This window comes from Protomyctophum parallelum (genome assembly GCF_964188405.1).
Source record: "Protomyctophum parallelum genome assembly, chromosome: 17".
NCBI classification, from domain to species: domain Eukaryota; kingdom Metazoa; phylum Chordata; class Actinopteri; order Myctophiformes; family Myctophidae; genus Protomyctophum; species Protomyctophum parallelum.
Window position 1 is genome coordinate 38,437,166 of NC_139719.1, and position 14,621 is coordinate 38,451,786.

Genomic DNA, 14,621 nt, shown 5'->3' on the forward strand with positions numbered 1-14,621 from the left:
AGGACATCACAGTCATGAGTGACGCATGAATGACTCAGTTAAGAGTGAGTGTGTGTGTGTGTGTGTGTGTGTGTGTGTGTGTGTGTGTGTGTGTGTGTGTGTGTGAGGGTGTGTGTGTGTGTGTGTGCACGTGCGACTAACCACTCTCCAGCCAATGAGAGCTCCGTTCTCTGCTGCAGCACTGACAATAAACAGGATATGGTCCTTTCTGGATCCAAACGGTCTAAATAGAGCTAAAACAAACAAGAAAGAAAGAAAGACAGACATTCCATTCGTTTACTAGATTATCCTGATCCCACAATAAACAGGTTTTTGCTTGAGCCAATAATATATCATATAGCCTATAAATTATTTCCACCAGCAACATTTTGGTTGCGCCTCATTTCTCTAAACGATACATACTAGCATACTTCAAGCTACTTCCAAAATGGAATGGAAATAGGCCCCTGAACTAAGAAACAAATCGAGTCCTGATTTAACGGTTACAAATAAATACCCCCCGGCCGGGCGTTCTTCTGGGTGTTAAATGTTGCCGCCCTAGTGGTGACCGGCGGTCCGTACTGACCTCCAGGGCCTTGAGGGCAGCGGCTACGACCTTGGGAACGTCGTCCTTCATCCTGTCCAGTAGAACCTCCGTCACAAAGGCCTCGTCTAAACTGTCCAGCTGTCAAAAAAAAAACAAAAAAAAACACACAGAATAGTAAAAACCTCATGACAGGCACTAGTTAGTGACTTTGTATTATTGTATTATTACAAAAGATACATTAACCACAAACAGCCGATCTACAAGCTCACAATGCGTCGCGATGCGACGCATTGTGAGCTTGTAGATCGGCTGTAGCCGATAGCAGATCTACAAGCTCATATCGCGCCACCGAGTGGCGCGATACGAGCTTGTAGGTCTGCTATTTTTGAAAAATCGAAGAGCGACTGACATTTTTAGAATCTGATCTCAGGTCAGAATGGGTTCATCAGACCAGTGTGTGTCCGGCGGAAACCTCGTATGAATCTGATCTCAGGTCAGAATGGGTTAAGTGCCATTTTGATGCCCAATACTTTTTGTACTCTGAGGCGTATAGTTCTACATTTCGGTGCCGATACCTCGACTTAAAGTGAAGTAAAACATGCGAGTACTTCCCCCCCCCCCCACCACTGTGGACTAGTCGACTATTCAGCAGTTTCCCCCGTTTCTGTAGGCCTCAAGATCAGCTAGATTATATTTATAGTCACCAATGTACCGGTACACAGTTTTTAAATGTACAAATATTAGTAACCCAAAAAAAAAACATAATAGGTAGGCCTAGTCAAACGACTAGTCGACTAATAAACCAGGCGACTAGTCCAAATCACTAGAAGTGAAAGCCCTAGTATGGTTAGCTGGTTACCTGTCCAGAGGTCATGGTGTTGACCAGGTGCTCCACAGCCAAGGTCCTGACCGACGCCAGAGGGTGAGACAGGCTGAGGAGCAGCGAGGTGTCCGAGTCTCCCAGGATCTAGAAGACAAGGACGGACGTCGGGCCATGAGCAGCGGACTGACCTCATGCTTCCTTCTATGCATGAGGAGTCCAAGCTGCTTTCTTTTCACCTGACAGAGGGGAGTTTCCCTGGTTGGACGTAGCGTGAGGAAGGAACACGTTATTCCAACCAGTTCCTTTCCCCTCCATCAGGTGCCCCGGCTGGCCAGGGGGAGGTAGTTAAGAGACCAGGATTACTGCATGTTTTTTTGTGAGGGTACCTACCCTAGGGGACATGGGGAGAACATGGGAGGGTACCTACGCTAGGGGACATGGGGAGAACATGGGAGGGTACCTACCCTAGGGGACACGGGGAGAACATGTGAGGGTACCGACCCTAGGGGACACGGGGAGAACATGTGAGGGTACCGACCCTAGGGGACACGGGGAGAACATGTGAGGGTACCTACCCTAGGGGACACAGGGAGAACATGTGAGGGTACCGACCCTAGGGGACACGGGGAGAACATGTGAGGGTACCGACCCTAGGGGGACACGGGGAGAACATGCAAACTCCAAACAGAAAGGCCCTTTCACCAACCCCGCCCTGGGGCATGGGCACTAATGACGCGGAGGGAACACACCCCCAGCGTCCCCAGCGGGAACAGAAAGAAATCGAGGCAATTAAGGAGGTACCTGGTGTTTGCCACAGCTGGTGCTGGCAATGGAGATGAACTGATGCAACAGTTGTTTCTGCTCGGCATCAAAGCCGTCGCTGACATACGACGACAGAACCAGGTCCATGGCTCCGCTGTACCTGGATCCGAGCACACATACGTTTACCCGGGCCGGTGTAACATACAGCAGACAGCACACATACGTTTACCCGGGCCGGTGTCACATACAGCAGACAGCACACATACGTTTACCCGGGCCGGTGTAACATACAGCAGACAGCACACATACGTTTACCCGGGCCGGTGTCACATACAGCAGACAGCACACATACGTTTACCCGGGCCGGTGTAACATACAGCAGACAGCACACATACGTTTACCCGGGCCGGTATACATACAGCAGACAGCACACATACGTTTACCCGGGCCGGTGTAACATACAGCAGACAGCACACATACGTTTACCCGGGCCGGTGTAACATACAGCAGACAGCACACATACGTTTACCCGGGCCGGTGTAACATACAGCAGACAGCACACATACGTTTACCCGGGCCGGTATACATACAGCAGACAGCACACATACAGTACGTTTACCCGGTAAATACAGCACACAGCACATTTCATTTGTCCCATTGAGACCAGAGTCTACAAAATGTCTTCTAAATCATTTTCAGTTTTCTGAAAATCCGTCAGTGGTCCTGTATTTGGCCGTGTGGACCTACATCTCATTTGAGTTTAAAAACAAAAAGTTTCTGTTATGTTTTAAGAAAATGTTATTTTCCAAACATAGCAGATCTACACGCTCACAGCGAGGAACTCAGTGTTGCGCTAAGAAATGTGTAGATCTGCTATTTTTCAACAGCGATAAAAGTTTGGTGACACAGATAAATCCCCAGGTGTGCTGGAATTCAAAGTGAAGAAGTAATTTCTCTATAGAGAATAACATAACAAAATTGTCAGGGAGGGCCCAGGCGGTGGCGTAACCGTCTGGGCACCCGACTGGTAATCCAGTCGCAGTGTGCCGCGGGTTCGACTCCCGAGCCCGACACGGCCTTTACTGCATGTCTTCCCCCATCTCTCTCCCGTTTCCTGTCAGCCTACTGTCTGTCCCTTCAAAAAACCAATAAAAGGCGTAAGCCGCAAAAAAATATCTTAAAAAAAAAAAAAAAAAAAATTTGTCAGGGAGGTGTCTCTGTATCGTTTGTGACCGTCAGTCACTCATATATGATAACAGTCTGTTTCTAGTGAAAATGTAACTAATTCGGCTCTAAAACAGAAACATCGGCCTGTAATAATAAAAGATGGGTACTTACTTGGACTCAAAGAGACGCAGCAGTGGCTGGAGACGCTGGTTGAGCGCTGGGACGGATTGGGCGGAGCGTTGACCCTGAGCCATGTACTCATCCAGCAGTAATCTACAACAACAACAACAAAAACAACAACAAAAACAACAACAAAAATCACACCACGTGTGAAGTGAGTGGTGCAACTCCGTGTGGGGGTCCCTGTGTGGGGTTCCAGACCCACAGGAACGCTTCCAGGGTGCCGGACCGATTTACAGTGTGGGGGTCCCTCTACTGTACTGTACTGTACTGTACTGTACTGTACTGTACTGGCACACCCCAAATCACCATATATGCAATTAATATGTGCATGTGTTTGTGTGTGTGTTAGGTTGCACACAGGTGGTGAAAAACAACCATGCTATTTTCGTGCTTAGACGCACCCACCCACCCAGCCACACACATAGCTCCGTAAAGGGAGTGGTTGCACCACTCAAAAAAACTCAACAACAACACAACAGTGTTGATATTGACAGTCTTTTGAGTAACATTCTATTTAGTCGTAGACATATTTTAGTCACCTGAAATGCTTTAGTGTTAGTCTAGTTTTAGCCGACTAAATCTACAGTTGATTTTGTTGACTAAAATGCATTTTGGCGGGCGTTGTTGATGCCTGATTTTACATTTGGTCGCACTCTGCAAATAGCCGATCTACAAGCTCCCAACGTGTCACGCTGCGATCTGGAGAAAGCCGTGTTCATTTAACGAGCTGAGGTTTCCTTCATCCTCTGTGGGCGGACATTGCATTATGAATGTTTCCACACTAAATATTTAACTAGATTTATTAGCCACTGTGTAGCCGCCACTACAAAACAATGGTGTTGCGATGCGTTGTGAGCTTGTAGATTGGCCTTTTGTTTGTTTTGAATCTTCAAATAATTGTAATTACATTCCTAAAAGCGGGAGGCCAGGGTAAAAATGGTTAACCCATTGTAGGCGGGAACCCCTTTTGGTGTTTTACCCCTTCATGTACAGTATATAGCAACATAACATAAAATTCTTACATTTTTGGATTTTTTTTTATTTATTATTTCCGAAAACTTCTGTCAGTATTTAGAAGGCGTAGAATCGTCCTCAGTCCTATATGAGTTAATTGATCCGTGTGCGTGCGCGTGCGTGCGTGTGTGCGTGCGTGCTCACCTGGCCATGGTGCTGTCCAAGTCTTTGGTCAGTGGAACAGCCTGCACGAGGCCTTCAAACATACGACTAGCACTGGACGATTCAGACTCCGTCTCATCTGGGAAACAAACGTGACGGGGACAAGACCAACACCATATGAAAAAAATGTGTGTGTTGTCCTGCCTTTACTTTTATCTGCAGTGTACAGGAGTCCCTCCTTTTTTCCATTGTGCGCAGCGCGCACATAATATGCAGCTGTATGTCATTATGAAAGATGGTTTATGGACAGTCAGACAGACAACGCGTGTCCTCCTCCTCCTCCCGTCTCTTACCAGTGGCGGCGGCGGTGACGACATCGCGGACCAGGTGCGGGACCAGGTAGCGGAGCAGGGGACTGACGTCATGGACAGCCGCCATGCTCTGCAGAGTGTCCACCAGAGAGGACATGGAGGACAGACGCCTGTAGGCTCTGAAAGACACACACACACACATTACAACCAGAGAGGACATGGAGGACAGACGCCTGTAGGCTCTGAGAGACACACACACACACACACACACTACAACCAGAGAGGACATGGAGGACAGACGCCTGTAGGCTCTGAGAGACACACACACACACACACACACTACAACCAGAGAGGACATGGAGGACAGACGCCTGTAGGCTCTGAGAGACACACACACACACACACACACACACTACAACCAGAGAGGACATGGAGGACAGACGCCTGTAGGCTCTGAGAGACACACACACACACACACACACTACAACCAGAGAGGACATGGAGGACAGACGCCTGTAGGCTCTGAGAGACACACACACACACACACACACTACAACCAGAGAGGGCATGGAGGACACCACACAGACATTGCACATGGCCCTCTCCATAAGTTGCCCCCCCCCCCCCCCCCACCGCTGGTATAGAGGGTATGCGCATGCTGCTTGAAGTGAATGGCACATCGAGTGGCCAAGCAACAGGCAAAGTGAGTTTAACATTGTTTAATGTCGTTTTAAGGAGAATTCCATGCTAGAATGCTTTCTTATCTTTCTTACCTTTCTTTGTAGTTGTTACGTCCCCACCAAAGAGGTCCAGGTGTTTTTTGTGCAAAAACTCCTTATTGGCTATTTTCCCTACCATAAGCCCTCAATAAATTGCATTGCATTGAATGGGAATTGAATGGGGCTATGGGGTGTTATGCTAGTTCGCTTATTTCCATCGAAAGAAGTAGTAAAGTGTGCCACTTGGGATATTATTCACATTATGAAGAGAGGATATATACAAAGAAATTATAATTTTGAGCGATGGAAATAAGCTAATTAGCACAACACCCCATAGCCCCATTCAATTCAATGCAATTCATTTAGGGCTTATGGTAGGGAAAATAGCCAATAAGGAGCTTTTGCACAAAATAATACCTGGACCTCTTTGGTGGGGACGTAACAACTACAAAGAAAGGTAAGAAAGCCTTTTAGTATGGAATTCTCCTTTAATTAATGCAATCAGATATTACTTTTCGGTTTGGATGTTTGGGCTGTCAAGGCCAGAAGGTAGTTAGGCTCATTAGGAATTCCTGCATAACTCCCGGGTTTGATGACGATGTCACGTGCATACCCTCTATAGAGCGTCGCAGTCCCTCCCCCTTTCAGAACCACGAGTGGCCCAAGAAATGAATCTCAATGCATTTTTCCCCATAGGCTTTTCTTTAAAGTATTTATTTAAAGACGGTTATGCCGCGGACAAAGCCAACTCGGATCGTGACAAATCATGACAATGAACACAATATGTTGGGCCGATCAAAACATTAGAAAGAAGAAAATAAAAGGCAGGAGACAACACTATTTGTTTTGTTTTTCTTCTTATAAATTATTTGATCGGCCCCCAAAACATCGTGTTCATTGTCATGATTTGTCACGATCCGAGTTGGCTTTGTCCGCGGCGTAACCGTCTTTAAACGAATACTTTAAGAAAAGCCTATGGGGAAAAATGCATTGAGATTCATTTCCTGGGCCACTCTGGGTCGTTCTGAAAGGGGGAGGGACTGCGACTGCTCTACATGGCAGTATTCAGTATTTAAGTCCAACGTCATTTTGTAGTGCTACGTTACGTCCGGGTCCAAGTGGCACCAGCTCCCGTCCGCATCCCATTGTAAATAGAATATCTAAACGCGTGAATCTTTTTAAATTGACGTTATTTTTCAGAAAGGAAGCCATAGAGGGTTAAAATGGGTCTTAATGCTTCCAACTCGAGTGGAATTATTAATGTTTTGTAGTGTCCAAGACAACAAAAATATATGACGTGGAGACAATAAAGACTATTATTATCAAAGGTGGCAACAGTCCATTTGCTCTGTAAAATATTTCGGGGGATATTTACAATGTGTGCAGGCTTGAGTATGTTGAATCTAGTTTGCATTATGAGGATTTATTTGACACAATCAAATAAAATGGCGATAGTATTCCATGTGGGGCAGACGGCCTGTCACAGCCAGATTTTGGAGAGCAGCGCAGCTTTGTTGTTGCGAGGAAAGCGGTAAAATGAGACTTTCGTGGTTGTTTTCGTCTCAGATTTAGTCCGACGGAGCGTCACAGTCTAACTCCATGGGGACACAAAAGCGACACAAAAGTAGGACCCGGAAGTATCTCAGGAGGGGGCGCTCACGTCACAGCTAAAATACTGAATATTCTCTCTCTACTCACTTGGGTCCGACGGCGGCGTCCCCCTGGTGCTGCAGCAGGACGATGAGGCAGGCCAGGCCCTCCCGGCCCAGGACCGGGGGCTCCCGGCCCAGGACCGGGGGCTCCCGGGGGCCCAGGGACCTGCAGAGCTGCCGGGCCAGGGTGTCCACCAGGCCGCCGTCCAGCACCGCCCTCACCGCCAGCTGGCACACCAGCATGTAGGTGGCTGCCTTGTGGTCCGTCAGCGACGACGACAGGCCCTGGAGCATATAGGGGTGGATAAGACGAGACACTTTAACCCCATTCTGCTGACCCGAGATCAGATTCATACCAGGTTTCCACTGGACACACACACACTGGTCTGATTAACCCATTCTGACCTGAGATCAGATTCTAAAAAAATATCAGTCGTTCTTTGATTTTTCAAAAAATAGCAGACCTACAAGCTCGTAGCGCGCCACTCGGTGGCGCGATATGAGCTTGTAGATCTGCTATTTTTCAATAGCTAAAGCATGACATGATGCTGACACCAAAATGGGTTCCCGTTCAGAATGGGCTAACCCATTCTGACCCGAGATCAGATTCTAAAAATGTCTCCTGCATCCTGACAGTTCTCTGAAAAAAAGCTATGTTTCTGTCAGTCGTTCTTCGATAAATAAATAAAAATAGCAGACCTACAAGCTCAGACCTACAAACCACCGAGTGGCGCGCTACGAGCTTGTAGATCTGCTCTTTTTCAATAGCTAAATTATAACATAATGCTAATACCAAAAGGGGTTCCACTGAATTAGGAGGAAACTCGGTGGGTGTCGAGTCGGGCTTTAAGCAACTAGTCGACTATTCAACTAGTCGACTATTCAACTAGTCGACTATTCAACTAGTCGACTATTCAACTAGTCGACTAGTTGAATAGTCGACTATTCAACTAGTCGACTATTCAACTAGTCGACTAGTAAATCCACTTGTTGACCTTGTTGGTACTAGTTGACTAGTTTATAAGAAAGAAACAAAAAGGGGGGAGGGTAGGTAGGCCTAGTTAATAATGAAACTGTCAGGATGTAATAGACATTTTTAGAATCTGATCTCAGGTCAGAATGGGTTAATACAACTAGTCGACTACTAAACTAGGCAACTAGTAAAATCACACCCGTGTGAACTGAGTGGTGCAATGACCCGCCCCACCTAAATCTCTCTCTCATTAGCAGCACTATCCCTCTCTGTTTCTGGCGCCCCCTACTGGTACTAATAAGTCATATACTCGTGCTCATGGCCTTATAGGTAGACACAGACATTGCTGGTTGTAGGAGTGGTTGTACAAAGTCACTAGCAGTGAAACAAAGCCCTATAGTGTCAAGTGGACCCCGCCGTTACCTTCTGTATGTAGGGCAGCAGCTTGGCTATGATGTTGTCCGTGACCTTCTCCACAGAGTCCAGAGCCAGAACCACGCTGGACGCGTAGAAGGAGAACATGACGCCCAGCTGAGAGCAGCTGCCAGAGGCACCAGGATACGCCTGTAGGGGGCGCGCACACACACACACACACACACACACACACACACACACACACACACACACACACACACACACACACACACAAACACAAACCTTTAGTTGGAAAAAAAAGAGGCCTTGTCACATCAGTTAGGTGACAACTTATCACAATATAAAACAAGAAAAAAAGTTATGTATGTTTAAATGGTTAGTCTGTTTACTTTTTTTTCTCCAATGCACTGAAAGTGGTTCAGTGAATTATCTATTGTGTTGGATCGGTTGTGCAAATAATTACAGTAAACCAGGAGTGAATCACAGCGGTGCTGTGATTTAAAAAAAAATGTGATAAACAGTGGTTTAAAGTAACTACATTTAGTCAAGTAGTGTACTTTACAGAGTATTTCCAATTTTCTGCACTTTTAACTTTACTACATTTCGGACACAAATATTGTACTATACAATATTGTGCTATTATTACGAAAACATGCATTAACCACTTCAGCCCTGTATACATTTCGGCCATTTGAAAACACAGCTGATCTACCAGCTCACAATGCGTCGCATGGAGACACGGATCCGTAGATCTTTAACCCTCTAACACCCGCATTAATTTCTACTTGCAAAAAATAGATTTCAACCTTACTACTACTTTGTAATACTAGGACTGAGACTAAAACATATGTTAAAAAAAATAAAGTTTGATGGAAAATCTATAATAATTATATAATAATATAATAAATTAATAATTTACATTTGGGGGATATCTTTCACAATAATGAATAAAACATGTTCTAGACATTCTAATGATCACAAAAAAACATATATTACAATTATTGTACCTACTTTTATTAGGGTAAAGGTCAAAAGTCTTCAGACATTTTTAATTTGTGTGAATTTCAGCCTCTGTGGGGGGTATTTATATGCAAATATCATGACCAATGGCATTGAAATGGCATTGCAATGAACATCACTGATGACGTTTAGGTGAAAAAAGAACAAAAAAAGAATATTAGTAATTAAATAAAATAAAGTTGTTGCTAAAAAGCAACGCTGGGTCTTAGAGGGTTAAGGGTTGGTGGTGGTGGTGTACCTTGACGGCGCTGGTCACCATGATGCAGATGAAGTCCAGGAAGCCCAGGTCCTTGTGGCAGTGTGTGATCAGAGTTCCTTTGGCCAGCGGCACGCCTGGTTTCTGAACGACGACAACAACAACAACAACAACAACCGGTTAGTTTCCATCCAAACGTTGAGCACAACTCAACAAGACTTGGATGGATCCACCAGACAGACAGACAGACAGACAGACCTGTAGACACTGCAGCCAGTTCCAGCGGCCGGTGGGCTCGTTGAGGTTGAGCAGCTGCACCACGCGGACGAACATCTTGGTCTCGTGGTAGGGCAGAACGCACGCCAGCAGACTGTCCACGTTGTACAGCTGGATGTGGAACCTGCAGACCGACACACACGCGTACGTGTATACGCACATTAGCAGGGATGTGCAGAGGGGCTGAAATCCCGTAAGAGGGCACTTTTGGACAAAAATAACCCATTCTGACCTGAGATCAGATTCATACGAGGTTTCCGCCGGACACACACTGGTCCTGATGAACCCATTCTGACCTGAGATCAGATTCTAAAAATGTCAGTCGCTCTTCGATTTTTCAAAAATAGCAGACCTACAAGCTTGTATCGCGCCACTCGGTGGCGCGATATGAGCTTGTAGATCTGCTATTTTTCAATAGCTAAAGCATAACATGATGCTGACACCAAAATGGGTGCCCGGTCAGAATGGGATAAATAGCAAAAATAGCAGATCTACAAGCATGTGGATCTGCTATTTGTGGGGCGCAACCCAGCCCTCTTTAGCTAGTGGAGATGCAGGTGTAACGACATGGATTTCTAAACAAATTTGTTCAACGCAAAATGATGCGTTCAAGTTCAGGATACTTTTCCGAGAAAAAGCAATTCTCCTGAATTTCCGGCAATGGCAAGGAAAGGAGTGGCATTTTGCATTTCTTCCACCGTAGTAAACGCTGCATTCGTGGTCTGGAGAGGGGTAGTTGTTTTTACAGACGGGTAAAAGGGCAGGGGCTGAAGCCCCCTTTGATGTCTATGTGTGCACGTCCCTGCACATTAAGGCTGTCCCCAAACATTCAAGGTTCGAATGTTCGCTCGTTAGGGTTGGCACTCCAATCTTAATTAATGGGTTTGAACCATTCGTTTATTTTATTAAAAAAATATTATTTTCTTTCCTTTTTTATTAACTCTCTCTCTCTCTCTCTCTCTGTGTGTGTTGGGAGAGACGATCGAGAGAGATTGATAAAGAGCGGGGGAGACGCGCTGTGCGCTCTGATCGAGACGGTTGTTCATTTAAATTAATTAGAAACAAATGGTCCGGATGTTCGCTCGAAAATTCCTGCCGAAGTTCGAGTCCTAAAAAAAGGGCTAGGGTACAGCCGTACTGCACATTAGTAGTCTCGTGTGGCCAGACTGTTGCCTCTCGCAATTTACAAATGCTTACAGTCTGGAGCACGGAAGCTCTTTCCATGAGTAAGCGATAAAGCCACGGATAGGTTTATTCCACGGCACAGAGCCGACGACGTGAAGCCCTCCACTGCACTGGCTTAGCTCCGTTTGGTACACAAGACCTGAACACTCATCGTCCAACTTCCTAGTTTATGACAAGGACTATCTAAAGAGGACGAGAAGCAAAGACCGCACGGTGGACGCCATGTTGCTCCCTGGGAGGAAAGAAACATGCGCAGTTGAGACCAGGAAGTTGTACATGTCCCAAGTTGTGCATGTACAACTTCCTGGTCTCAACTGCGCATGTTTCTTTCCTTCCATGGAGCAACATGGCGTCCACCGAACGGTCTTCGCTTCTCGTCCTCTTTAGATAGTCCTTGATTTATGATCAATTCCGGAAATGTGGCTTTTCAAAATAAGAGCTAAACTGGGAAAAATGCTAGCGTGAATTATATCATAATTTGTCAATAAGTGCTAGCGCTGTAAGGGCTAAGAGACAAAATGCATGTTTGGAAAAGATCTGGAAATTTCCCAAAAAATATACTAGAGACATTTTGGCCGTTGCTACACCGGCGTAAACACGTTTCTGCTTTGTTGTTAAATTGTGGATAATGTCTGTTTATATTACAACTGACATAGACAAAGTGCAGTGGGACAAATTATACATTGGGAATACCCAATGTATGAATGAATGGACCATTAATGGAAAAGCACTTCGAGTAGGCGCGCAGTGCATTGAAAAGCACTATACATTTTAAATCCATTATTATTATTATTAATTCAATTGATAACTACAGTAGACATCCCACTGGGAGGAGACCCCGGGGCAGACCAAGGCGCAGTTGGAGGAAACACATCGAACTTGGAACGTCTCGGAATTCCCCCAGGAGGACGGCACTAATGTTGCTCTGGAGAGGGAAGTCTGGAACACACTGGTGGAGCTGTTGGCCCCTCCGACCCGACTACGGATAAGCGGTTGCAGATGGATGGATGGAACTACAGTAGACCGAGCACACACCAACACACATTCACAAGGACAGGCCTACCTGTGTATGAGCCACTCCATGCACTTCTGAGCGGGTCGGAGCAGGAAGTAGGGAGACAGGCGGGTGAGGAACAGTGAGATTCCTGCGTCCAGTTGGGCGTTGACCTCTTTGGACTGGATGCTCCTCTCCATGGTCACAGAAGACGGGCTGAACAGGGTGCTCTGGAACTCTAGGAACATAGGTTCGATCCCCAGTAGTGCTTCTAGCCCGTTGCAACCTGTAGGGGGGGGGGGGGGGGGGGGGGTACGAGTGATTATGAATCCCACCAACATTCTAGGAAAGACCAGCCTTACGATGCGTCCGATTGGCTCCCAAGCAGGCATAGTTTTACCGAGGTAAGGTTAGGTTTAGGTACAGTTTTACTGAGTTTAGGAATAGTTTTACTGACATTAGGGTTAGGTGAAGGCATAGTTGCAGGCAGCGTTGACGCGTTGTGAGCTTGTAGACAGGCTATTTTCAGCATGCAAACAAGTGTAAAATGACTTATACTGGATCTCTCGTGACGACCACTAGTCCCTAACATTTTAGTCTAGGTTTTATTTGTTGACGAAATGGGATGCACACGCAGATCAGACACGCCAATAGTCCGACATGCGGAAACAGCGGTCGGACATGCGCTACTCCCGTCCCGTGCTCGCGGTTATGTTTTGAGGTTGGTTGTCGTGTACCCGACGAAATTGCCAATATATAATGTCTTAGTCATCATAGCTTAGTTTTCATTTAGTTTTGTGAAAAAAGGAAAGTCGACAAACATTTTTTTTGGTCATAGTTTTAGTTAGTCGAGGAAATCAACACTGACCGAGGGCATAGAAGGTGCTCCTGTCCATGATGGCTGCATCCTTCTGGTCGAACAGCAAGGAGGCCACCTCCTTCCGAGTCAACAGGTTGGGGTCATTCTGGGGCAGGGCCAGCTTCTTCAGCTGGTGCGCTAAAGACGTCATTGTGGCGACTGGGATGTCAATCTGTCCAAAAAACAACCAGGGGAAGAATCAGGTTGTGGTGGGATGTTATGTTATGCACACACAGTAACCAAAACGCCTGGGTTCCCGAGGCTATGCGCGCGCATGCGCACACACACACACACACACACACACACACACACACACACACACACACACACACACACACACACACACACACACAGTAGGGCTGGGGTGTAACGAATCCGATAGTGACTGCATCGAACTATTGATTTTATTTTCAACAAGTATATATAATATCGGTATGTAAGCAACACAAAGTAAGTAAGTAAGTAAGTAAATTGTAAGTATAAAGCACATTTCACAACAATAAAGCAAGGAGACACAAAACAGATCAGAACTGGTGAAAATCAAGATTTCTTCTAAAGGTCTTCGTCTACACCAGATTACATCCTGATGTGAAAGAAAAATATTTCTAAGGTTATGTGTATCCTATAATGGACAATCAAATTTATCAAAATCAACTGGGAATATTTAATTTTGATGTAGTGTCATAATTATATATGGCACACTCAGAAAATGAAAACATGACACTTCATGAGAAAAAGGTTGCAGACCCCCCTGGTCTATTTCACTGGTTGGTCCCTGGGGGAATTCCAGGTGGTCCCCAGACCCCAGCTAAATGATGGACAGTTGACCAAACGGACCCTTATTAGATCTTGAGTGTGAAATAATGAGTCTAAATCTTAGTAGTACCACATCAGCATGGAATTGTGGACAAAATATTATCCAACGACAACAAAATATGCCACGTAGTATAGGTCTGAGAGATGTCATCAAATGGTGGTTTTTGATTGATTGAAATATGTATTAACAGTTTGCAGAATTACAGTACATTTCAAGCACAAACTCAATACAAAGACTGTTAACTGTGAGTGGACGACCCAATAAAGCTTACAATTTAGGCATTTAGCAGACGCTCTTAATCCAGAGCGACTTACATTAAGCAAGAACAATTAAAAAGCATGGGAATACATCACAAAAAAGCATTTATCATAAAACATGCGTAAGCTAAGAAGGTAACAGTGGAATATCTATATTATGAGACTATACATATAAACTCTCTCTCTATATATATATATATATATATATATATATATATATATATATATACTACTATGCTATACATGCGTGCTATGACTATATACAATGCAAGTATAGTGCTGTCTACATAACATGCTATAAGTCTGCTATAAGCTTTATACTTGTTTCATCAAAACAGTTAGAGACGTACAAATAGACACTTCTATATAGCCAAAGACCAGAAGAGGAATTCAACATAAAGGAGGTAAAA

General features: G+C 45.3%; 1 protein-coding gene across 1 annotated transcript in view; it reads right to left on the reverse strand.

Moving 5' to 3' along the window:
* heatr1 (HEAT repeat containing 1) overlaps positions 1-14,621 on the reverse strand; it is a 65,011-nt gene that overhangs the window by 50,123 nt on the left and 267 nt on the right. Inside the window, exons 2-14 of the mRNA XM_083787013.1 lie at positions 13,147-13,309; positions 12,348-12,564; positions 10,082-10,223; positions 9,866-9,967; positions 8,656-8,796; positions 7,306-7,544; positions 4,931-5,067; positions 4,620-4,716; positions 3,450-3,551; positions 2,151-2,271; positions 1,386-1,493; positions 566-664; positions 142-233 (exon numbers count right to left, since the gene is read on the reverse strand). Coding sequence (XP_083643139.1) covers positions 142-233; positions 566-664; positions 1,386-1,493; positions 2,151-2,271; positions 3,450-3,551; positions 4,620-4,716; positions 4,931-5,067; positions 7,306-7,544; positions 8,656-8,796; positions 9,866-9,967; positions 10,082-10,223; positions 12,348-12,564; positions 13,147-13,288 — 1,739 coding nt within the window. The 5' untranslated portion in view covers positions 13,289-13,309. The remainder of the gene's footprint in view (positions 1-141; positions 234-565; positions 665-1,385; positions 1,494-2,150; positions 2,272-3,449; positions 3,552-4,619; positions 4,717-4,930; positions 5,068-7,305; positions 7,545-8,655; positions 8,797-9,865; positions 9,968-10,081; positions 10,224-12,347; positions 12,565-13,146; positions 13,310-14,621) is intronic.